Source organism: Delphinapterus leucas, chromosome 9 (genome assembly GCF_059928025.1).
Source record: "Delphinapterus leucas isolate spDelLeu-1000000601 "Yukka" chromosome 9, BTC_Dleu_Yukka2, whole genome shotgun sequence".
Lineage (NCBI taxonomy): Eukaryota > Metazoa > Chordata > Mammalia > Artiodactyla > Monodontidae > Delphinapterus > Delphinapterus leucas.
Window position 1 is genome coordinate 73,933,731 of NC_143137.1, and position 23,375 is coordinate 73,957,105.

General features: G+C 37.7%; 1 protein-coding gene across 1 annotated transcript in view; it reads left to right on the top strand.

Moving 5' to 3' along the window:
- Positions 1-23,375, top strand: part of DNAH11 (dynein axonemal heavy chain 11) — a 335,983-nt gene that overhangs the window by 266,345 nt on the left and 46,263 nt on the right. Inside the window, exons 66-68 of the mRNA XM_089917707.1 lie at positions 15,183-15,387; positions 16,310-16,474; positions 18,377-18,517. Coding sequence (XP_089773833.1) covers positions 15,183-15,387; positions 16,310-16,474; positions 18,377-18,517 — 511 coding nt within the window. The remainder of the gene's footprint in view (positions 1-15,182; positions 15,388-16,309; positions 16,475-18,376; positions 18,518-23,375) is intronic.

Below are 23,375 nucleotides of genomic sequence, written 5' to 3' on the forward strand. Positions count from 1 at the left end.
ATAGACTTTTATTTCTGGCACTGTGGCAGATTAGATATGTGAATACTGGAAAACAGCTAAATATGTTAGTTACATTATTAAAAACACTTTTTGAAATGTATCACTCAGTTGACCAAAAAAAAAAAAAAAAAAAAAAAGTGTGACCAAAAAGCAGGAAATAGAAAGATAACACCAAAGCTGTTTTTTTCCTGAGGGTACCTGCTAAAACCTGATAATACTGGGTTTCTGTTTTGATGGATGTACAGAGCTTGGACCAAGTCTAGGGCCTATTCAGGGTGTGGAGTCTGCTAAGAGATTCTTGCTTAATGCTAGAGCGTCAAGGAGCCATACCTTCTATTTAAGGGCAAAAACCAGCACTACAGAAAGGAAACTTTCCTTTCTGTACTTTGGTGCTGGGAAGAGATGGAAAAATATCCCCAGAGAATTCCTTACCACATCCATCTTTCTTATGAATGTTTAAGACAAATTTTTATTTATTTATTTTTATTTCTTTATTTATTTATTTTTTTCCCGGTACGCGGGCCTCTCACCGTTGTGGCCTCTCCCGTTGCGGAGCACAGGCTCCGGACGCGCAGGCTCAGCGGCCATGGCTCACGGGCCCAGCCGCTCCGCGGCACGTAGGATCTTCCCGGACCGAGACACGAACCTGTGTCCCCTGCATCGGCAGGTGAACTCTCAACCACTGTGCCACCAGGGAAGCCCCAAGACAAATTTTTATTACTTGCGTGCCCTAAAATACCTCAAACCATTAACTTATTTTAAAGTGGCCTTGGGTTGGTCACACCCTAGTGCACTTGGCAGAAGCAAACAAAGAACCTCTTTGGAATAATGTCTGTCAGTCTAGACTTTAGAGGATTGTGAAAGATCTAATTCAACGGTACATGAGTTCACAGACAAAAATCACAGAACACACGAGGAAATAAGGCACCATGAGCAAGAGCCAATAGAAACATCAAATAATAGAATCCTTATTTCATTTCTGCTTTGTTTTATATTTTATTGTTAATAAGGATATGTTAATTAGCCTTCCGTGAATGCCTGTTGTTAACTTTTGCTAATATTTTCCATTAAGTTTCTCATCACTTTCTTTAATGCCTCAATTTTTAAATTTCCACTCATTGTACTCTTTCTTATCTTTTAACATGATTTTTAATTCATTCTTTTTTTATTTAATTTTTATTTTATATTGGAGTATAGTTGATTTACAACATTGTGTTAGCTTCAGGTATACAGCAAAGTGAATCAGTTATGTATATATATATGTATGTGTATATATATATATATTCTTTTTCAGATTCTCTTCCTATATAGGCTGTTACAGAGTACTGAGTAGGGTTCCCTGTGCTATACAGTAGGACCTTATTATTTATCTATTTTATATACAGTAGTGTATATATGTTAATCCCAACCTCCTAATCTATCCCTTCCACCCTTAAAGAAACATTGTTTCTTTAAGCATGCGTCTTTCCATCATTTCCATAGGGAAGAAAAGTAAATACAATGGGAAGGGAAAGAAAGGGAACGAAAGTAAATACAGTGCTCAACCCATTGTCTTGGTTGCTACCTGTGCATTTTCAAGAGAGACTTTTAGGACTATGAGGTGGGGTTTATGCACTGTGTGTTGTTGTTAGAAACTAGCATTGGGGTTCAAGTAGTAAGATGGAACTTGGGTCAAATCTTAGTCTGCTGCACTCTAGTTTGGTGATTGGGGGTAGGTTTGGTTAACCTGTTTTTCTGTTTATGTTTTGTCATCTAGTGAGGAAAAAATTACGAAAAGCATGGCACATACAGATATTCAATATGTATTATTTCCCTTGAATCTTTAACGAGTGATGGGTATAGTGTGTGGGTGATTGGGAGCATGGACCAGATGTTCAAACAGACCTAGTGAAGTAAGACCTTGTCTTTCAGACATGGGAAGTGTGGATGAACCATGAGTTGAGTCACAAAGCTTATCAGCAAAAGGGAGGGGTGGGGAGGGGAGGAATACGTCATATCTTTTGATGTTTTAAGTTGCCACCTAAAAGCAGTAGAGGGTTTTGGTTATTTAAATTTTATTATTTAATACTGATACATATAAAATATATAATATATAGAAGCTATAAATCATAATAATAATTTAGACAGGTATCTGCCATTCAAATTATGAACTGAAAGATGACCAGTATTCTTTAATCCACCTTTGTGCTCCTCTCGTTTCTAATTCTGCCTCATCTCCAAAGATAGTCAGTATTTTAAATTTCATCATCACTTCATTACTTTATTTAAAATAGTTTTATCATATACATGCATTTTCCAAAACAATATACTGTTAATTTTTGTCTGATTTGGGACTTTATAAAAATCCATCATAGCTTATATAGTTAAAAGGGACTTGAAGTTTTTTACTCAATATTATGCTTCTAAGACTTAGCTATATTCTTGCTTTTAGCTCTAATTCTTTTCATTTAACTCTAATCTCATTTTTTTCACTGTTATATTCAGTGGTGTGGCTCTTTCTCACTTTATTGAATATTTTTATTGAAGGACACTTAGGTGATTTTCCGATTTTTTTGCTATTTCAAGACATGCTGGTATGAATATTAGCATACTGAATACTCATATACGTATCTAAAGGTGCACACAGCAAGGGGTTCTTCAGAGTTTATATTCTGGAGTAGAATAGTTGGGTTCTAGAGAGTGCGCACAGTAAGCTTTAAAAGAAAATGCCAAATTGCTTTCCAAAGCTGTACACATTTACATGCTCACCGTAGTATTTAAGGGTTGTGAAGTCTTCCAGAGAACTGAGTTAGGAACTTTCATTCTTCTGCTGTTTGTTTTAATAACATGAAAGATTTGTATATTTGATACTATTAGCTACCTCTTCCTATGAGGAACTATTCCTACCACCTGGGTTTTTTTCCCCACCCCTTTTTTTGAGTGAAAAAAAATGAGGACACTCCAAATTTTAAGAATAGTTTTATTCATAAAAGCTTTAAAAGTACTTTGGAATAAAATTTGGTACTTTAGTGACTGTATTGTTTTTACCTCACAAGAAGTATGTTTAAGCAAAGCAAATGCTTTTTTGTTCATTCATGTAAGTTTTAAAAGCGAGAGAGGAACTTTTTAAAAATATGTATACATTTGGAACCTATAAGGGGATATAGAAAAAAAACGGATTGGTAGAAATAGGAATTACCTTTCTTTTAATACAGTAAATAAAAACTGGGAGAAAACAATGGAAAGCAAAATTAATAGAAACATGTTGATATGGTTTTGTTTAATAATAGAGTTGCCCATCGGTAAACAGGAACAGAAAACTATTGACTTTATCTTGATCCCATCCCAAACTAATCTGCATGTTTGTCAGCTTTCTAATAGGTCTTTTCTGTTCTGATCTCGAACAATGAACATTTTACTTGATTTTGTTTCCATCCCCTTCTATCTTTACATTTCTATGTTACTCTTTGAGATCCCCTGTGGAGTTACAAATATGTTACCCTTTGTATTGTAAAGATAAAATAGCATTGAAAACAAGCAAAAGAAAGAGGAAACAACCCGCAGGGATTGCAAAACTGGTGAATTTACCCAGAATGTCTGTACTGTATCATCTTCTCCAAGGGCATGTGGAATAATACTTTCATACTCCTGAGAGAAAGCCACATCCCTCAGAAAGTTTTTGGCTATTTATAGTGTTTTTGTTTATCTTAGTTCTCTTTGCTCTGGGGGCCTTTAAAAAAAAAAAACAGTATTAGTCTATTCTTCCTAATAATGAATGTCTGAGAAGATGCTTGTGATATATACAGCATAGTCCAAAAGTTGAAGTTCATTAATAATTGGAATGTTGTGGAGTATGAAGGAATGAATACTAATTACTCCTTTCATGTCTGACAGCTCCCTGTGGACCAATACATCAGCCCAGACTTTAATTTGGCTGTAGTAATGGTTTCATCAATAGCACATTAAATCTGTGTTTGAGAAGATATACAGTTGAACCTGACCCACACAGTAGATACCCAGTCATAAAATGACCACAGGCTGACAACAGCTGGGTAATTACAAATAATTAAATCCACCAAACTCCAAATAATCCTAATCTTAAGTAAAATATATCATATGGTATCAATCGACAGAAAACCTATCTGGGAAGTTTTATCAACACGTATTTTTTCCAAAGCAAATTTACTTGCTTACATATTAGAGAAGCTGCTGATCTGTAAAGCATCTTCATAAAATTCTCTCTCTTTAATCTTTCGAACCTCCCCAAATATTACTGAAGTACTTTTTGAACTTTAATTTTAGCTGGAGTAACCTTACTGCAAGATGTATTTCAGCTTGTTCCTGAGCATGTAAATGTTTCTTAAAGACAATTTATACTTCATTCTATATTTAACTTCATATGGTTACTCTTTTAGTAATAGTCTTTTAAGTAGCATTTCCTAGAAAGAAACTTAAAACTAATAGAAATATTAGCTATATGATAGAAATTTCATTTTTATAGAAATAATCAAATGAGAGACAGCACTTTACAGATAGTATTTATTTTATAATGACTAAGTTTCCTGAAGGTTGTGCTAAAATTAATAAGAATTGTTTTAGTTAGCAAGTTTCCAGTTTAACTATGATTATGTCGCTGCTCTTGGAGTTGCTGCCATGCGTTTGTTCTGTAGTTGATTATGGATCTCTTCGAATGAGTTCCTGGGCGAAATTTAAGATAGAACCACGTTAAATTAAACCCCACACTGAATAGAACACGCTCTCTTGAGCTGGAAGCTTATGGTTTTTCAATAAACTCTGGAGTGATGTAGTTCTCTCATTATGTCCCTAGGGGTAAGTATATTTTTATTTTCAAGTCAGTTCAAGCCCGCATCTGGTAGAATTCGGCATTCTAGTCTCTCCCAATTTCTAAAGTTGAAAAAACAAAGTTTAATTGCAGAAAAAACCTCCAGCAACCTTGCTGTCCCTAAATTCAATCTAAAAAATTTTAGGTGTAATATTCAGGGTCTACAGGTAGTACATCTTCTCATTCATCTTGCTAACATTGTTTGACTTTATCTGAAAGAAAATATCAAACAGGGCCACAGATTCATAACCTTTAGATTCTTTTCTTTAAAAAAGCAATTTTCTAAAAAAAGAACAATACAAATGGAACCAGAATTTCATTTTTCATGCTACATCATAATGTTTAAATAAGGATATATTGAAGTACATTTATAAATATATATAACATGTATGTTTTATACATATAGGCTATATATGTATATCAAAGGGGAAATAAGCTATGATTTTTTTCGCTTTTTTTTTTTTTTCCTGTTCAGTGGTATCTGGACTCTTGTGACTTTAATCTTTTTTTAAAAAATTCTAATCGAAGTTTGCTTTTATCTTAAGAAGGACGTATTGGTTATATTAACTGCATGAAGCAGTGAGCCAACTCATTTCAATTCAGGACTTTCTTTCCTTCCTTTCCTTGAACGTCCGGCCAGCTGTGCAGCTTTGAGCCGAATCCTTTCTTCCCGAGCCGGGTTTGACCACCTCGCTCCGGCCTTCCTGCCGAGGTTGTTAAGTAACCCCTCCCGGCTGCCTGCACGGCACCTGACCCTTCAGCTGTGCGCCCAGCCAGGGCTATTGCAGCTCACAAGTCTAATCTAGAAGCTTCTCATTTGAAACAGTGGGACATGCAGTAAGGCTTTTAGATGTCTATTGAGAAGGTTCTTTGCTTCTCCTGAGTGTGTTTTTTTTCCCCAACTCCTGGAACTATTTTATTTACTTATCTCAAAACCCACCTGCTATCTCTTCACCTTGACAAAGCAGCTCCAGTGAGGCCTGGAGAATGGACTTCCTCCTATTCAGAGAATGTGTTAGCTTTCTGAATCATCCATCCTAGAGGGACAACCTTCAGTATAATAATACAATATTTTCAAAAGTTTCTCGCCAAACTGTGTTGTAAGAAAGGTTTTGCAAAAAATAGCATTTTACTGCAGCCATTCCTAGTAAAGACTTGGATCTGCCCCAGAAGCAAGTCCTTATTCTACATTGAATATTGCTGCTTTTCCATGTCTGGTTTTACATGGCAATAAAAAATAATGGCAGGTTTGTTCACGTAGTAAGAATATCTGATCACTAGAGAAATTCATGTAGGTTTTTATGATCCAAGACTGAGGGCGTTTTCAACAGTAGCTACACTAAACCTTGAGAACAGTGCCAACAGAAGTGAAAGACATTTCCTTAGTTTCTAGACATATTTCTCAGAAATAAGAAATGCAGATGGTAATCTCAGACTTCAGACTCTCATCTTGGTTATTTTGAGATGATGCTGCATCTCTCAACTCACAGAGATTCTGGTTTTCAGGTACATCTGAGAATTGGGAGAGATGTTCCCCCAAGTCTATCACAGAAATGCTGTGAACATTAGCCAAGAAATTATTTTCAAGTATTTTAAATGTAATTGCATATCCATCCTCCAAAATAGTAATGACCTCCCATGACTTGAAGAAATTACAGATCTTTTCATCCCCATGATAACTTTTGGCTGGATTGTGAATAACCTTTGAAAGAATTTTGAAATTCCCAAGTACCTGATTTTTATGCCAACCTGACACATGGAAAACTAAATTTATAGTCAATTTATAGATGATTGTCTTTATTATACAATAACTCATTCAACATTACAATAATTCACTGAGCATTTTGGCATACTTCAGTATTATGTTTTCTTTTCCTGAAAGCCAGAAGTTAGAAAACGTCTGTAAGTAAAGTTTTTTACTTTTAAAATTTTATAAATTAAGTAATTCATTTTATGAAAATATCCATCAGAAATTATAGCCCTTGGGTTCAGGCTGGGCACCTCGATAATCAGTGCTAGTCTCTTTTATAAACAAGGACAGCATGTCTAACCAAAGATCAGCTGGGCATGTCCTCTGAGCTGTGTCCTTATATTTTTTTTCTCTGGTGGTCATTGATTGTTACTGAGTCAGTCATATTCTCTCAGTACTCTCCTGTGATCAGTGGTCAGACAGGTCCACAGAGGCCAGGGTTACAAGCTGTCGTCATCAAACAGAGCAAATTACCCTGCAGTGGGATGCAGTGAACTTTATACTAGGAGTTTAGAGACCCAGGTTCCGGTCCCATCTCTGCCACTAAGCTATATGACCTTGGACAAGTCATAAACCCTTAAGGTCCATAAAAAAGAATCCATTGAATGATCTCTAGGGGCCCTTCTGGCTCTAAAATTACAGCTCTGCTAGGTGAGACAGAATGTGGACAGCGCACTCTCTGTCCTATCCAATTAAAATACGGTGTTTTTACTGGGAAAACCCATTTTATTTCAGTTGCGAGTTCATATAATCAGTCTGTCATGTCCAAACCAGCACTTCTCAGCCAGAGAGAAAAGGGGGCAGGAGGAACCCAGTCCCTTGGAGGGATGAGTAAAAACCCTCTGGGAGCAATTCCAGCCCACATTCAGAGACCCCTGCCCCGCTTGCTTCTCACTGCAATGCAGTGACAGGGGCCCGAGTCCTGTTCCTGGGGGGCGTGGGGCTGGAGGGTGGGTTAAGAACTACAGTTTTTACCGAATAGCTGGAAGAGAGTAGAGGTCCAAGTTTCAGGTTGCCCTTCCCACCTGCTGTTGCTTCTCCTTGGCTTTGCATTTCAAGCGCTCGGAACTGCCTGCTGTGTTTTCTAGAAGTTACAAACTCTGGACTCCTGTCTTTCACAGAAACAACACAGTGATTGTTTGCTTTTCCCACCCCTCTGGTTAACTCCGTTGTTTTTTGGATCCTTCAAGTCAAGAGAGAGCGCTAGCCGTCAGTTTATTTTTCCCAGATCAGAGATTAACCAAAAATTAACCTAGCAGCAATGACAAAACCCACTGAGTCATTATGTAGTTTTTGCCTTTCATAGATCATAAACACCCCAATTGAGGCTAATTTACTATCCCTGGGAAATGTAAACCTATAAAGTAATGTTTCAGAGCAAAATAGAAAACCAGTTTTATAGGCAGATATCCTTCTCTTTGCCATCAGCACGGCAAGTTCCCCGATTAACTGTCTCTTCACAGAGAAAGTCAGCTCTGTCCCTCTAGCAGATGGATTTCTGGTTCTCAGACTGGGGTATGTGAATGCCTCAGGGCATATGTAGGTATGCAAGGGAGGTTTAGAACCATAGAATCATCTGTCAGTCACCTTATGGAGTGTGGCTCTAACTGAGATGTTTGGTTTAATACATATTTGATGAGTCAAAAGCTAGTGTCACCTGCACCCACAAGCAAAATTGTCAGAACCTCATGCTCCGTATTGGCCAGTCCCTCCCTTTTTTTTCTCGGAAACCTAGAGAGGGAAGCACGCTTAGGTGTAGTGGCTAACTGGAAAAATTGTAACTTGCTGTTACTGGGCAGTCCAGTGGCCTTAGCTGCTGTTGCACTGAGAGGAGAGGACGCTGACGCCACAGACTGGTGGGCGCTGTGGCGTGGCGATGGGCAAGCAGCCTGTCTTGATGTGGCCCAGGAGCTGAGGATGGTTTTAAAGATCTGTCAACAAAGAAGCATATATGGCAGAGACGTATGTGGCTGACAAAGCTTGAAATACTTACTCTCCGGCCATTTACAGAAAGAATTCTCCAACTCCTCTACCGGGATTTCTCCATGAGGCCTGAACACCTCTGACTTTCAAATGTGTTAGACATCTGGGTTTTTTTTTTTTTTTAACTTTTTATTTTACATTGGAGTACAGTTGATTTACAATGTTGTGTTAGTTTCAGGTGTACAGCAAAGTGATTCAGTTATACAGATACATGTATCTATGCTTTTTCAGATTCTTTTCCCAGTTAGGTTCTTACGGAGTATTGAGCAGAGTTCCCTGTGCTGTACAGTAGAATATGTTAGCCTTCTTGCTAGGGGCTTGTTTTGATTCTCAAGTACCCTCTCCATCCCCACCCACTGCACACACCTCAAATCTGAATTGCGTACCGCAGTTCCTAACCCTGCCACAGTGAGCTGTCCCATTAGACAACAGTAATGAAAATACTGGACTTGATTCATTCAGTGTTCATTTAAATGTACATTTTTCAAGTGAAAAAATGTTTAAATTCCTTTTTCATCTGGGGATAGAGGTTAGTGGTTAAAAAATGAAGTTTATGAGATGTGAATCAAAACTCAGTGAAAATTCATAAGCAGATTCAGTGTGAAATCACAGAAGGTCGTGATAGACCTGGCATTTCTCAGAGTCACTACACGAGGGAGGAATGAATTCAAACCAAGATGGAGCAGTAGTCAGAAAATCACAAGACGACGTACACAGAGGTTTATTTTAAAGTATGAGTTTTGTTATTGTGGAGATGTAAACGAGTATAAACTTTGGAATGGCTTATGTGTGAGAACCCCAGGCAGTAATTACATGAAACCATCACTCTTGAAATTTCCATTAAGAGCCAATCATGAAAGTCTTCAAATCTAGGCCAATAGTAATATAGCGAATGACACTAGCAAAGAAAGATTTTCTCAAAGCTATTTGCAAGATCAATTTTGGAAACCCTTGGACAGGGAAGCTCCATTAATGGGAGAAATTTTGATGGTGCTGTCAATGTAGATATGGTTGAATATGTCTTCAGTCAAAAAGAAGCAGATTGACTAAGAAAGGTGTCCTTATCGATTAAGACCATCCTGTAACACACCTCACTAGGCTCAAAAGTGAAGACTGAACCTCTGAGAAACTATAATTAGCACGGTTACTTACCTTACAGATTGATAAAAGCTCAAATGTAAGTGACTGACCTTCTGTTAGATTGCCATTCATTTTTGTTCACTTTTGGTAACACCATTATGGAGGTGTAATTCACATACTATACAACTTAATCATTTAAAGTGGGCAATTCAGTGGATTTTAGTGTATTCACAGCATTGAGCAGTCATTACCACAATCAGTTTTAGAATTGAAATCCCTAGGCAACCACTAATCTGATTTCCATCTCTATTGATCTATCCCTTCTGGACATTTCAAATAAATAGAATCATACAATATGTGGACTTAGATGTGATTGACTTCTTTCACTTGTTTTCAAGGTTCATCTGTGTTGTAGCATGTATCAGTACTTCTTTCTTTTTATGGCTGAGTAATATTCCTTTGTTTGGATATAACACAATTTGTTTATCCATTCATGAGTTTACAGACAGTGGGTTGTTTCCACCTCTTGGTAATTATGAATAATGCAACTGTGAACATTTGTGTACAAATTATGTAGGGACATATGCTTCCCATTCTTTTGAGCATGTACCTAGGAGTAGAATCACTGGGTTACATGGTAACTCTATGTTTAAGATGGTGAGTAACTGAAAACTGGTTTTCAAATTGGTTGCACCATTTTACATTTCCATCAGAAATGTATGAGGGTTCTAATTTTTCTATATCCTCGCCAATACTTGTCAGTGTTGTTTTTTTTTTTATAACCACCTAGTGGGTGTGAACTGGCACCTTACTGTGGCTTTGATTCGCATTTCCCTGATGACTAATGATGCTGAACATCTTTTCAGGTGCTTATTGGACATTTGTAGATCTTCTTTGGAGAAGTATCTATTCAGATCCTTTGCCTTTCTTTTAATTGGGCAGATCTTTGATCTTTATATGACCGGACATTGTAGGCACTTAATACATATTTATTTATTGAACTGGATAAGTAAAAGAATAAATGAATCAGTATGTAAAATGTTGTAGTCATATACCTATTATGAGAGAGTAAGTAATAATGTTAGAGGAAGGACCATGCTTGTTTTGGTAACGATTATAAGCCCCAGTGTCTAGAAGACTCTCTGACAGGCTGGCACTGTGTAGGTGTTCAGTAACTGCTTGCTGAGTGAATGAATATTTGGTTGCAATATGTTTCATGATAAAAACAAATAACTGAAGAAATTATAAGGTAATGATTATCTTAATGAGCATATCAACTGGAAGATATGTGCAAAAGTGTTAACTAGCAGCTACTCCTTGGTTCACTTTTAACAATTGGCCTGTAGTTCATTTACCTCTTGCTGTTCTCAGTGTTTCACTTTAACGGTGATGTGAATACTCTTTTTTTGATCTTTTTTTTTTTTTTAAAGGAAAGTATGTATTATACAGATATACTGGCTTAGAAGAGGGTTGCCACCTGAATTAAGCTTTTTTCCTTCTGGAACAAAATTAAACACTAGGAAGTCCTAAGTGAAAACAAACCAAAACTTGAAGACTTCACCATTCAACTTAATAAAAAAAAGGCTTCCAAAGTAGCTTGTTGGGAAGATTTTTTCAAGCTTGGACACTTAACCAAAAACTGTGAAAGATTTGTTTTTAATTTTATTGAAGTATAGTTGATTTACAGTGTTGTGTTAATTTCTGCTGTAGAGCAGAGTGATTGAGTTATACATACATATTCTTTTTCATATTCTTTTCCATTATGGTTTATCAGAGGATATTGAATATAGTTTCCTGTGCTATGCAGTAGGACCTTGTTGTTTATCCATTCTAAATGTAATAGTTTGCATCTACTAACCCCAAACTCCCAGTCCATCCCTCTCCCTCCCCACCATCCCCTTGACAACCACAAGTCTGTTCTCTATGTCTGTGAGTCTGTTTCTGTTTTGTAGATAGGTTCATTTGTGCCATATTTTAGATTCCACATATAAATGATATCATGTGGTATTTGTCTTTCTCTCTCTGACTTACTTCACTTAGTATGATCATCTCTAGTTGCATCCATTTTACAGCAAATGGCATTATTTTGTTCTTTTTTATGGCTGAGTAGTTTTCCACTGTATATATGTACCACCTCTTCTTTATCCATTCATCTGTCGATGAACTCTTAAGTTGTTTCCATGCCTTGGCTGTTGTGAATAGTGCTGCTATGAACATAGGGTTGCATGTATCTTTTTGAATTATAGTTTCATCCGGGTATATGCCCAGAAGTGGGATTGCTGGATCATACGGTAGTTCTATTTTTAGTTTTCTGAGGAACCTCCATACTGTTTTGCATAGTAGCTGCACCAACTTACATTCCCACCAACAGTGCTGGAGGTTTCCCTTTTCTCCACACCCTCTCCAGCACTTGTTATTTGTAGACTTTTTAATGATGGCCATTCTGACGATGAGAGGTGGTACCTCATTGTAGTTTTGATGTGCATATCTCTAATAATTAGTGATGCTGAGCATCTTTTCATGTGCCTACTGGCCATCTGTATGTCTTCTTTGAAGAAATGTCTATTAAGGTCTTCTGCCCATTTTTCGATTGGGTTGTTTGGTTTTTTGTTGTTGTTGCTGAGTTGTATGAGCTGTTTGTATATTTTGGAGATTAAGCCCTTGTCTGTTGCATCGTTTGCAAATAGTTTCTCCCATTCTATAGGTTTTTTTTTCTTTCATTGTTTTTAATGGTTTTCTTTGCTGTGCAACAGTTGTAAGTTTGGTTAGGTTCCAGTGGTTTATTTTTGTTTTTATTTCTGTTGCCTTGGCAGACTGACCTAAGAAAACACTGGTATGATTTATGTCAGAGAATGTTTTGCCTATGTTCTCTTCTAGGAGTTTTATGGTGTCTTGTTTTATATTTGAGTCTTGAAGCCATTTGGAGTTTATTTTTGTGTATAGTGTGAGGGTGTGTTCTAGCTTCATTGATTTACACGCAGCTGTCCAGCTTTCCCAACACCACTTGCTGAAGAGCCTGTCTTTTCCACATTGTATATTCTTGCCTCCTTTGTCGAAGATTAATTGTCCATAGGTTTGTGGAGAACTGTGAAAGTTTTTGTTGAAATATAGGATCACTACAATGGAAACAAAAGTTGAGAAATGGATGTAGACACTAGGTCATGAATCTGATCAATCTTTTGAGATTCTTAGCTGTGATGATGAAAGCTTCAGTGACTCAGTGATTTAGTGATGAAAGCTTTAGCGATTTAAAAAAACTCTGATTTTTAAATAATCTTTACACACTAAAATTGTTTTATAAAAATCTCCCTAGTCAAATAGAGTGGCCAGTGTATCAGGTACCCTTTCCTCACTATTTGATGCAAGAGACTTCATCTCAGAGCAAGACACAGTTATGAAACATCCACCAACAGCAGCCTAAGATATTATCACATTAGGGCATTCTGAGTATCTCTCCTCAAGTTTAAAAAGAGTTATTGCAAATATTGTGACATTTTAGTAAAGAGGATTCAGCATTGCCTGAATGCTGAACTTATTATACAGTGTCTTTCTTTTGAATTGATCCAATTTACCAAAGTTGATAAATTTAGGAAGGTAACATCTCTCCCCTAAGTCAGTGAGATAAGTAGTCACTTTTTTCCCTCATGATTATTTAAAACACTATATTTAAATTAAAAACAATATGGGCTTTGGGTAACATTCTTATCATTGTCCTGATGATACCTCTATAATGAAAATATACACTAAATAAGGAAGAATTCAGAATTTTAGTAAGTATTTAAGGTAAAATAGGAGACTGAGAAGATACTCCTTGCTTCAGCCATGCTCCCAGGGTCCTTAGATGAATTTTCACTCCAACGCAGTTCAGGCCACTTTGATGGAAGAATTTGAGAAGTTCCAGAGTTCATGGGTTCTGTCTGATGCATGAGTGCAAAAATAACTTCCCCTTGGCTAGAGCCTCATAGCAGGTTCCTGGCAGGAAAAAGACCACAGAGTAAGCTGGAATTGTTTGATAGAGTTAACATAGTGACTATTTACAAAAAGCATTTGCAGAGCAAAGGGTAAAGGGACCCCAGTAGAGGTGTTAAGGGTACATAGGATTTACAGCAGCGGGAAGCCCTTACTACCTGTAGGCCTGAAGGTATTACTAGGTCCTCTAAGCAGAGCTATGAAACGGGTCATAGCAGGACATAGCCTTCACCAGACCACGGCCCTGAAGCTGGCAAGATCCACTGGACCTCTCTCTCCTCCTGTACTGCTGTCTCCCACCAGTTCTTCCATCGGCCAAGCCCATCCAAAACCCGGAGGGCAAGGGAGCCCAGGTGATAACATCTTTAGGGATTAGCTACCAGCATCTGAGGTAGAGAAAAATCAGGCCCTCCCCTCGGCGGGGGAGACCGCATTCATTCATAGCTTTGCTTGCAATTACAGGAACCACATCTATCTAGGTGAAGCAAAACAGAGACTATTAGAAGGCTGCAGGGTGCCATGGCAACTGAGGGGAAGATGCAGCCAGGCTTCAAGGAAGAGGGGACCTGGAAGTCCAGAACATGCTTCCTTTGTGTTACTCTTTCATCTGAATACTGGTTTACTTCTTCTTTTCTGGGCAGCCAGGACGGTCTTTCTCTGCTGCTTGGTTCACCAGCAAGACAGAGTGACTTCAACACGAGCTTAGAGATTCCAGTTCCAACTCTCCATTCTTTCTGTCCCAATACTAAATCCCAGGAAAGGTTACTCTTGTTGGAACAGCTCAGATGAAGTACCTGCTCCTGGGTCCCCATGGCCAGAGGAACAGGGACACAAAAAGAAGCGTGGTCGCTGAGAGCCCACCCCTGTGTGAGACGGAGCTTGCAAGAATGCTGTCCATGCATCCCACACAACAGGCTTCCTAAACTTTGCTTCTGAGCCAGTGCCAAAAGTATTAAAACTGGGTAAAGTGCCCAAGGAATTTGTATGTTTTTTATTTTTATTGAAAAATTTTTTTTGTTACCATTACTCATAGTCACATGACAGGGGCTTAGAAGAAAGAATCACTTCTGCCTAATTTTAAGTGGCTTAAATTAAGCATATTTAAGCACAAGTCTATGTGTATTTTTCATATACATAGATTTTACGTGTGTATGTATATACACACGTATGTATGTATATACACACATAAATGCATACATACTCATTTCAGTTTATCCTTAAAGAATAACAATGTTTATAAGATTAATCACAGAAAGCATAATATAGTAAATAAAGCTAGTATTTGTTGTTATAGATTCTTTATATGATTTATTGTGTTTAACTGTTACAGTGACACTATGAGGTGAGTACTACTATTATCACTGTTTTCCACGTAAGGAAACTTAATCATATAGAGGTTTCGTGGATCATTTCTATTCCTCCTCTTACACTTTAGGGAAACAGAGAGTAGATGAAGAATCATAAATCACCTGGTTTTATGGCCTGTATACACTACTAGAATACAGGAATGGAGTGACACCTTCATATCAGTTATGGTGCATGAGAGCCTCCTGACTGTCTTTGTTATGCCCCCTTTAGGTACATCAAGATTGGGGATAAAGAGTGTGAATTTAACCACAGCTTTCGTCTTATCCTTCACACAAAACTGGCAAATCCTCACTATAAGCCAGAATTGCAAGCTCAGACAACCCTCCTCAATTTCACGGTCACAGAAGATGGTCTGGAAGCCCAGCTGCTGGCAGCGGTTGTCAGTATTGAAAGGCCAGATTTGGAGAAACTTAAGGTAAAAATTGTGAAATCATTCCCCCAACACTTATTCAGGGCACAGATTAGAGTGCCAGACACAGGAGTGTAAGATGGGCTGCCTGCCCTCCAGGATCTTTCAGTCTAATTGAGAAAACTGAGGGTGTATCTGAACAGTCAAGGAGCAGCTCAAGGGTACTTCTGATAAGTAGTTAGGATTGTGCCACAGGAGATGGGCTAGTTGTAGGTCTTGTTTGATGCAGGTGACTAGGGCAGGCAAAGACGCGTACTAGTCCTGGAAAGCAGGGCTAGAGAAGCAGGTACTTGCCCTGGAAGGTTAGAAGGAAGAGAGGGATCTCCTTCCCTCTGCCCAGGGTAGAGAGCTATCTCTTCCTCTGATCAGGGTAGAGAGGGCTCTCTTTCTTTCTGCCCAGGTTATAGAGGAATGTTCCCCAGGCTTCCTCTCCCCAAGTGATTGCCTGGGCCCCCGGGAGTTTTTAACTCTCAAGCTCTGCCTCCAGGAATTAGCTGATTACTACTTAAATGTTCCTGAGAACCCGTGATTGTCTGGATCCACCCACCTCTGTAGTTTTCAGGGTAGCAGTTGCCCCGTGACCTCAGTCCTCTGATGGGTAAGTAAGGGCTGTTACGTTTAGCTTTTTTCCTGTGTGAGGATGGAAATAATGACTTTTCTGTCTTTCAGTGTGAAGCAGAAACCAGAAGTTTCTTCCTGTAGGTTAAATGAATGATATATGGTCATGCTCTGGACCCTGGAGTGCAACCAGCTCTCACCATGCCTTCTGAATGTTTTTTTTAAAGAATTAAGAAAGTTTTTGATTAGTACAATTTTAATGCTACGTGTGTTTCATCATATATGATTCCATGAAATTGATGATTAAGGAAACTCTGCTTAAAAACATGAATTTAATCACCTTTCTCACATTTTGCTTGGTTTGCCTTAGTTGGTTTTGACAAAGCACCAAAATGACTTTAAGATAGAGCTGAAGTATCTGGAGGACGACCTCCTTCTGCGTCTCTCTGAGGCAGAGGGGAGCTTTCTAGATGACACCAAACTGGTGGAGAGCCTGGAGAGAGCAAAGGCCACCGCGGCAGAGATAGAGTGCAAGGTAGGAAAAGGCAAAGGCTGCCTGGCGGGGTTTAATGCTCTATTTGAATGAAGTGCTCGGGGTGAAAATGTAATCCAACTTGGCCGTTCTCTAAGAGTACTGACACTTTGTGGAATTCAGGTCTTTTCATAAACTGCCCTTAAAAAGTGGACTCTGTGGGGTTCTGAATGGAGATAGAGGTGGTTGAACTTGTGCTTCTCCTAACGCAGCAAAGATCCAATCTTTCAGATTAGACTCTGTCAGGCTATTATTTTTTCCTGAGTGACTAAATTTTTGAAGAAAATTGGGCCCTGCTGGCTTATGTAGTCTAAAATCTTAAAAGGCTTAGCCTCCTTTGGGAAACCGACATCCTACAGTCTCACCACAGGCTTCCTGGTCTATTGTACATTTTAGAGAAATACTTAGAGTTGCAGTTTTGTTTACAGGCCTTCAGTGCTGGGAGACTGAGCCAGGGGTGATCTCCTGCTGCTCTCAAATGCATTATTCCCCCGGGAAAGTGACATTTCCTAAAAGCTAGAAAAAAGTGTTCATTTAGTCGACTTCCTGCTGAATGTCCAACATGTGTCCCAGTGTGCCTTCTGCATGCACTTCGGACGTTCACAAATGGCCACTAGCCCTTAAAATGCTGATGTTTCAAAATGAGAGGAACCCTCATTTGCTTTCTGGAGTATCCTCATTACTGTAATCTATTAATTACCCAGCCAAGGCTGTGTCACCACACATCCAATATATTTGTCTTAGTTTAAGCGAGGAAATGGAATCCCAGGTTACTCTATCCTTTTAAGTAAGTGAACTCTAGGTGGCTGCTAAATGGTAAAGATTAGAGCAATTAAGTAAATTAGGTCTTAGCTTTGAAGTTAACTTCTCACTGTCTCTTAAAATGTCTCTTCCTATCTTCCTAATATATTGCCATTTTGGGACTTCCCTCTCCCCTCTACATTTTCTTTATTTTCTTTTACATACAAGTATGATGAATCACGTCTATAAAAAAAAGGTTGGACATGGACTTCCCTGGTGGCGCAGTGGTTGGGAGTCCGCCTGCCGATGCAGGGGACGCGGGTTCGTGCCCCGGTCCGGGAGGGTCCCGCATGCCGCGGAGCGGCTGGGCCCGTGAGCCATGGCCGCTGGGCATGTGCGTCCGGAGCCTGTGCTCCACGGCGGGAGGGGCCACAGCAGTGAGAGGGCCATGTACCGCAGAAAAAAAAAAAAAAAAAGGTTGGACAAATACTGTATCTTATAAAACCGTAGGACCAGCAGTAATCCTAGACAGAAGAGATTTGTGTCTTGAATAAAAATGAATATGTTAGTTGATGATGGTGTGAGTGTTTAATTATCACTCTGAATGTACCCAGAGGCTAATACAAAGATAAACTAAATGGAACTATATGAGCATATGGATGATCTGGTGCAAAGTCAGAAGTAGACAGTCACGAGTCTTTCTATAAAGGCTTTTTAGTAAGCACGGCTGTTGGATATTTTACTGACCTTGGCTGCTTTTGTATACCTTGTTGACTAATAAAGTTATTGACATTGAATTGACCCAGCAGACTTTCCAGAGCTATCCCTGGGAGGTGATATAGCTGGGTTATTAACCCCCGAAAGAGAGAGGGGAGGCAGGAAGGTGACATTACTCAGAATAAATTCTGTAGAACCAAAAACAATCAGGTTTGTTTACTCTGTAATCATTAACACAGCTAGAGTTATGTCCATTCTCACTTAAAACTCAGCTTATAAAAAGATTATTTTAAAATATGAATTTTATGATCTTAGAAAAGCCCAAGCACAGAGATGCCATACATGTTATCCATTTTAATACTACTAATTTCTCATTTCAGATATGTCCCTTCCATCACATAGACGATATGACGAGTAAGTTACTTATGTTGTCTGATCCCACCGTAGGTGATTGAAGCTAAAGAAAATGAAAGAAAAATCAACGAGGCCCGACAGTGTTACAGACCCGTGGCAGCAAGAGCATCTCTGCTTTATTTTGTTATTAATGACCTCAGAAAAATCAACCCCATCTATCAATTCTCTTTGAAGGTAATGATGACTAGACTAAGAAAAAATTTAAACTTGAGGAGTTCAACTTGTTTCTGGAAGTTTAAAATTTATTTTTAAGCAATCAGTGCATACAGTAAGGAGTCTCCAGGACTTAGCTAGCAAAAAAAAACAAGACAAAGAAAAAATCCTCACTTTTCTCTCTAACTTTCATTTATAATTTTCAATAAGGCTTTGAGATAAACTATGCAACATCACAGTACATAGTTTTTGTTCTCACACAGAGTCTTAAGGAGTTTAATATATATAAGGGAATTCTGCTGGAGGCTCCTCTACTTTCCTTATGAAAGTGTACATGTTTCATAAAAAGATTTCGCATTTTATTTTGGTATAGAGGGATAAAAAGTGAGAATAACTATTGATTGAGCCACTGTTACATGCAAGGCACTTTCATACTCTGGTGCATTCTTATGCCTGAAACATCTCATTAAAGTATATTATTATATCCCTATTTAAAAAACTAACATGTTCAGATTTTAAATAAATTGCCAAAGAATTCACATTTCATAATTGTAAGAGTCAGGATTTGAACCCAAGGCTGATTCCAAAGCCCACGCTCTTTACTTTGTACCATTCTGCCTCTGGGCAGTATTCATTCATTCTGTCATTCAGTTTTTAAACAAATAGCTATTGAGATCAATGATAGTGCCAGATGCTGTGCTGGTTACTGAGTGTACAGTTTGGAAAACACAGATATGAGTGGAGATGTGTAGCTGTGTGTGTGTATAAAAGTGACAAATACAATGCGAGAGAACAGTAGGGATGGAGGGGCTGTTTTACTGGGGGCTCAGGGAAGGCCTCAGAGGAAGTGAGATTATAGCTGATTCCTAAAGGTTACATAGGATTTGGCCGTGTAAAGAGTGTTTGGAGAAAGAAAGGATGTGTGAGATGGGAAAGAGTTCTCGAGATTCCAGGTGAATGAATCTATGTGGCTGGAGGGTAATGAGAGAGGGAGAAGATGGCAAGACATGAGTCCTGAGAGGTAGGAGGGTCTAGATCACATGAGGTCTATGCTGGGGAGTTTGGATTATAGCGTGTGGGCAAAAAGAAGCCATTGAAAGGCTGTAAGCAGATGACTGCCATGATGGCAGAAGACTCAGAAGTGAATAGACTTATGGTTTGAAGCTAGAATAATCAGCCCTTGGAGATGGATTGGATATGGGCAAAAATAAAGAGGAAGAGTCACGAATAACTAGCAAGTGTCTAGTAATGTGAAACACGTGCAGAAATTCTGAGAAGCACAGTGGGATTGGATTTTAGAACAGCTGCAGGGTAGAAGGAGAAAAATAAAACCGCCCAGGACTACTCAACTACCAAAACTAGGCTAAGGTATTACAAGGAAAGAAAACTACAGAGCAGCCTCCGCCAGCATAATCTGTTATGCTCACGTGGGATTTATGACAGGAATGCAAGTTGGTTAAACATGAAAAAACCACACAATGGAATTCTTCATATTAATAGAATAAAAAAGAGAAAAATCATATAATAATTTCAATGGATGCAGACAAAGAACTTGACAAATTTCAACACCTGGTTAAAAGAGACAAAAAAGAAACTGAGCAAACTGGGAATAGATGGTGACTTCTCTGTGTGATAAAGGGCATCTGTAAAAATTTTCAGCTAACATTATACTTCATGTTGAAAAATTGAATGCTTTCCCCTAAGATCAGGAACAAAACGATGATATCTTCTCTTAACACTTCTATTCAGTACTGCACTGGAGGTTATAGCCAGTGAAGTAATACAATAAAAGACACAGAAATTTTAAAAGAAGAAGAAAAACGGTCTTTTTTTTTTCACAGATGACCTTACCAGGTGTGTAGAAAATCATAAGAAATCTACAAAAAAGCTGAAGTGAGTTTTTAGCAAGATGGCAGGATAAAAAGTCAATATACAAAACTCATTGTATTTCTATATATGAGGAACAAACAACTGAAAAATAAAAGTAATACCTCAATACTGTGTTTACAGTAGCTTCCAAAATCTTGGAACTCTTAGGGATGATTTTAACAAAACAAATACAAATCTGCATACTAAAAGCTACAAAACATTGTTAAGAAAATTAAAGGAGGTCTAACTAAATGGTGAGAGAGACCATGTTTGTGGCTTGGAGCAGTCAATATTATTAAGATTTCAGTTCTCTCCAAATTAATCTATAGTTTTAATTCAGTCTTAATCAAAATCCAAGAAGGCTTTTTTTGTAGAAATTGGCAAACTGATTCTAAAATTTGTGTAGAAATGCAGAGTATTTAAAAATAACTAAATAATGAAAAAGAAGAACAAATGTGGAAGACTTACAGTACATGATTTCGAGACTTATTACACTGATTGGCCTAAAGAAAACTACACTGATCAATGGCACAGAATAGACAGTCCAGCAGCAGACCCACAAATGTATGGTCAACTGATTTTTTGCAGTGAATGCCAAGACAATGCAATGAGGAGGGGATAGTTTTTACAAGTGGTGCTGGGACGACTGGATATCCACTTGGAATAAAATGAACCTCAGCCACTACATTACTCTATATACAAAATGAGCTCAAAATGAATAAGCTAAACTATAAAATTTCTAGGAGAACAATAGAAGAAAATGTTTGGGCTTTGGGTTAGGCAAAGATTTATTCTTAGGATACCAGAGAAAGAAAAAAATTGATAAATTGCACCTTATCAAATTAAAAATTTATCATCTTGAGAAGACATGAAGAAAATGAAAAGACAAGCCATAGACCAGTAAGTTATTTCCAATACACATGTTTAACAAAGAACTTATATCAGAATAGAAAACTCAATAGTAAGACAACGCAATTAAAAAAAATAGAAAGGTTTGTGCATGTATACTAAGACATAAATATTGCCCACAAGCACATTTTTAAGATGCTCAGCAGACATCAGAGAAATGCAAAGTAAAAGCAGAATGACGTATTACCGTATACCCGGTAGAATGGCTAAAATTTTACAAGACTGTCAGTAACAAGTGTTAGCACCGATGTGGTACTGCAACTCTTTCATGTTGCTGGTTGGGATGCAAAGTGTTAAAACCATTTTGGAAAACAATTTGTTAATTTCTCATAATGTTATACATACACTTACAAAATGATCCTAAAATTTTTACTCTAAGTATTTACCCAAAGGAAATGAAAACGTATGTGCACTCAAAAACAAAGTACTACAAGTACATACTTATATGATGCTAAAATGAATCTGGTGTGACAGAAACATTCAGCAGTGGGCAGGGGTAGGTATCGTGGTGGGAACAGATTGCAACGAGGCACATGAGAACTTCTGGTGGGGGGTGACGTGAATAGATCGTTTCTACATTTTGATTGCAGTGATTTTTACGGAAGTATATACATTTGTCAAAACTCGAGCTGTATACTTAACGGTGCATTTTATTGTGTGTAAATTAAAAATTGATTTTAAAATGTAAATATTAAATGAGTACTTTGTTAATACCTTCTTACCAATATTTACTACATGTCTGTCATTGTAGGGTTTTACTTTCAGTCAAATATACATAATTCAAGGCCAGTCAGTCTGTGGTCTTCGGCCCCTGTCCACCAGTCAAAAAATTTAATATTTTATGTTATATCTATTTATAGATATAGATATTTAGATATATTTACCTATGTATTTAAATATATGTAGATATATGTAAAAACCTATTCAGCCCCCTTGTTACCAAGGCATACAATGGAGTAAGAAAGAAATATTGAGTGATTTTAAAAAGGACAAGATAATCAAAGGGGATCACAAAAGTACATGTGTGGAATAATAGAAACAAAAAAATAACCTGTTAAAAAATGGGCAAAGAACTTGAATAGACATTTTTCCAAAGAAGACATACAAATGACCAACAAGCATTTGAAAAGATGTTCAACATCACTAATCTTAAGGAAAATGCAAATCAGAATCGCAATGAGATACCATTTCACAACTATTAAGATAGCTACAAGATTAAAAAAAAAGAAAAAGGAAGAAAATACCAAGTGTTGGCAACTATCTGGAGAAATTGGAACCCTTTTGAACTGTTGGTAGGATTGTAAAATGGTGCAATTACTTTGGAAAACAATATGACAGTTCTTTAAAAAAAATTGCCACATGATTCAGCAACTCCACTTCTGGACATATACCCAAAACAATCGAAATATGGTCTCAAAGAGATACTTGTACACCCATGTTCATAGCATTATTCACGACAGACAAAAGGTGGAAGCAAACCAAATGTCCGTCACTGGATGAACAGATAAATTAAAATGTTGTACGTACACACAGTGGAATATTATTTAGCCTTAAAACGGAAGGCTAAATTCTGACACATGCTACAGCATAGATTAACGTTGAAGACATTATATTGAGTGAAACAAGCCTGTCACAATAAGACAAATACTATATAATTCCACTATATTAGGTATCTAGAGCAGTCAAACTTATAGAAACAGAATGTAGAACAGTGATTGCCAAGGGCTGGGGGGAGAGGGAATAGGGAGTTATAATTAAATGAGTTTTTTAAATGAGTTGTTGTTTAACAGTGTTTCAGTTGTTCAAGAAGAAAACATTTTGGAGATTGGTTGTACCACAGTGTGAAAATACTTAATACTACTTAACGGTACACTTAAAACTATTAAGACAGTAAATTTACACTTTGGGTATTTTACCACAATTAAAAATAAAAATATAAATTTTTTAAAAGCGCATGGGTAGAAGAAGAGAGGACAGTGCAATTCAATTGGTCAGGGAGGAAATGTGGGTAGATTTTATGAAATAATGTTAAAAATAATAGTAATGGCAGCAAACTTTGAATGAGCACTTACCAGGTGCCGGAAGCTGTTCTAAGAGCTCA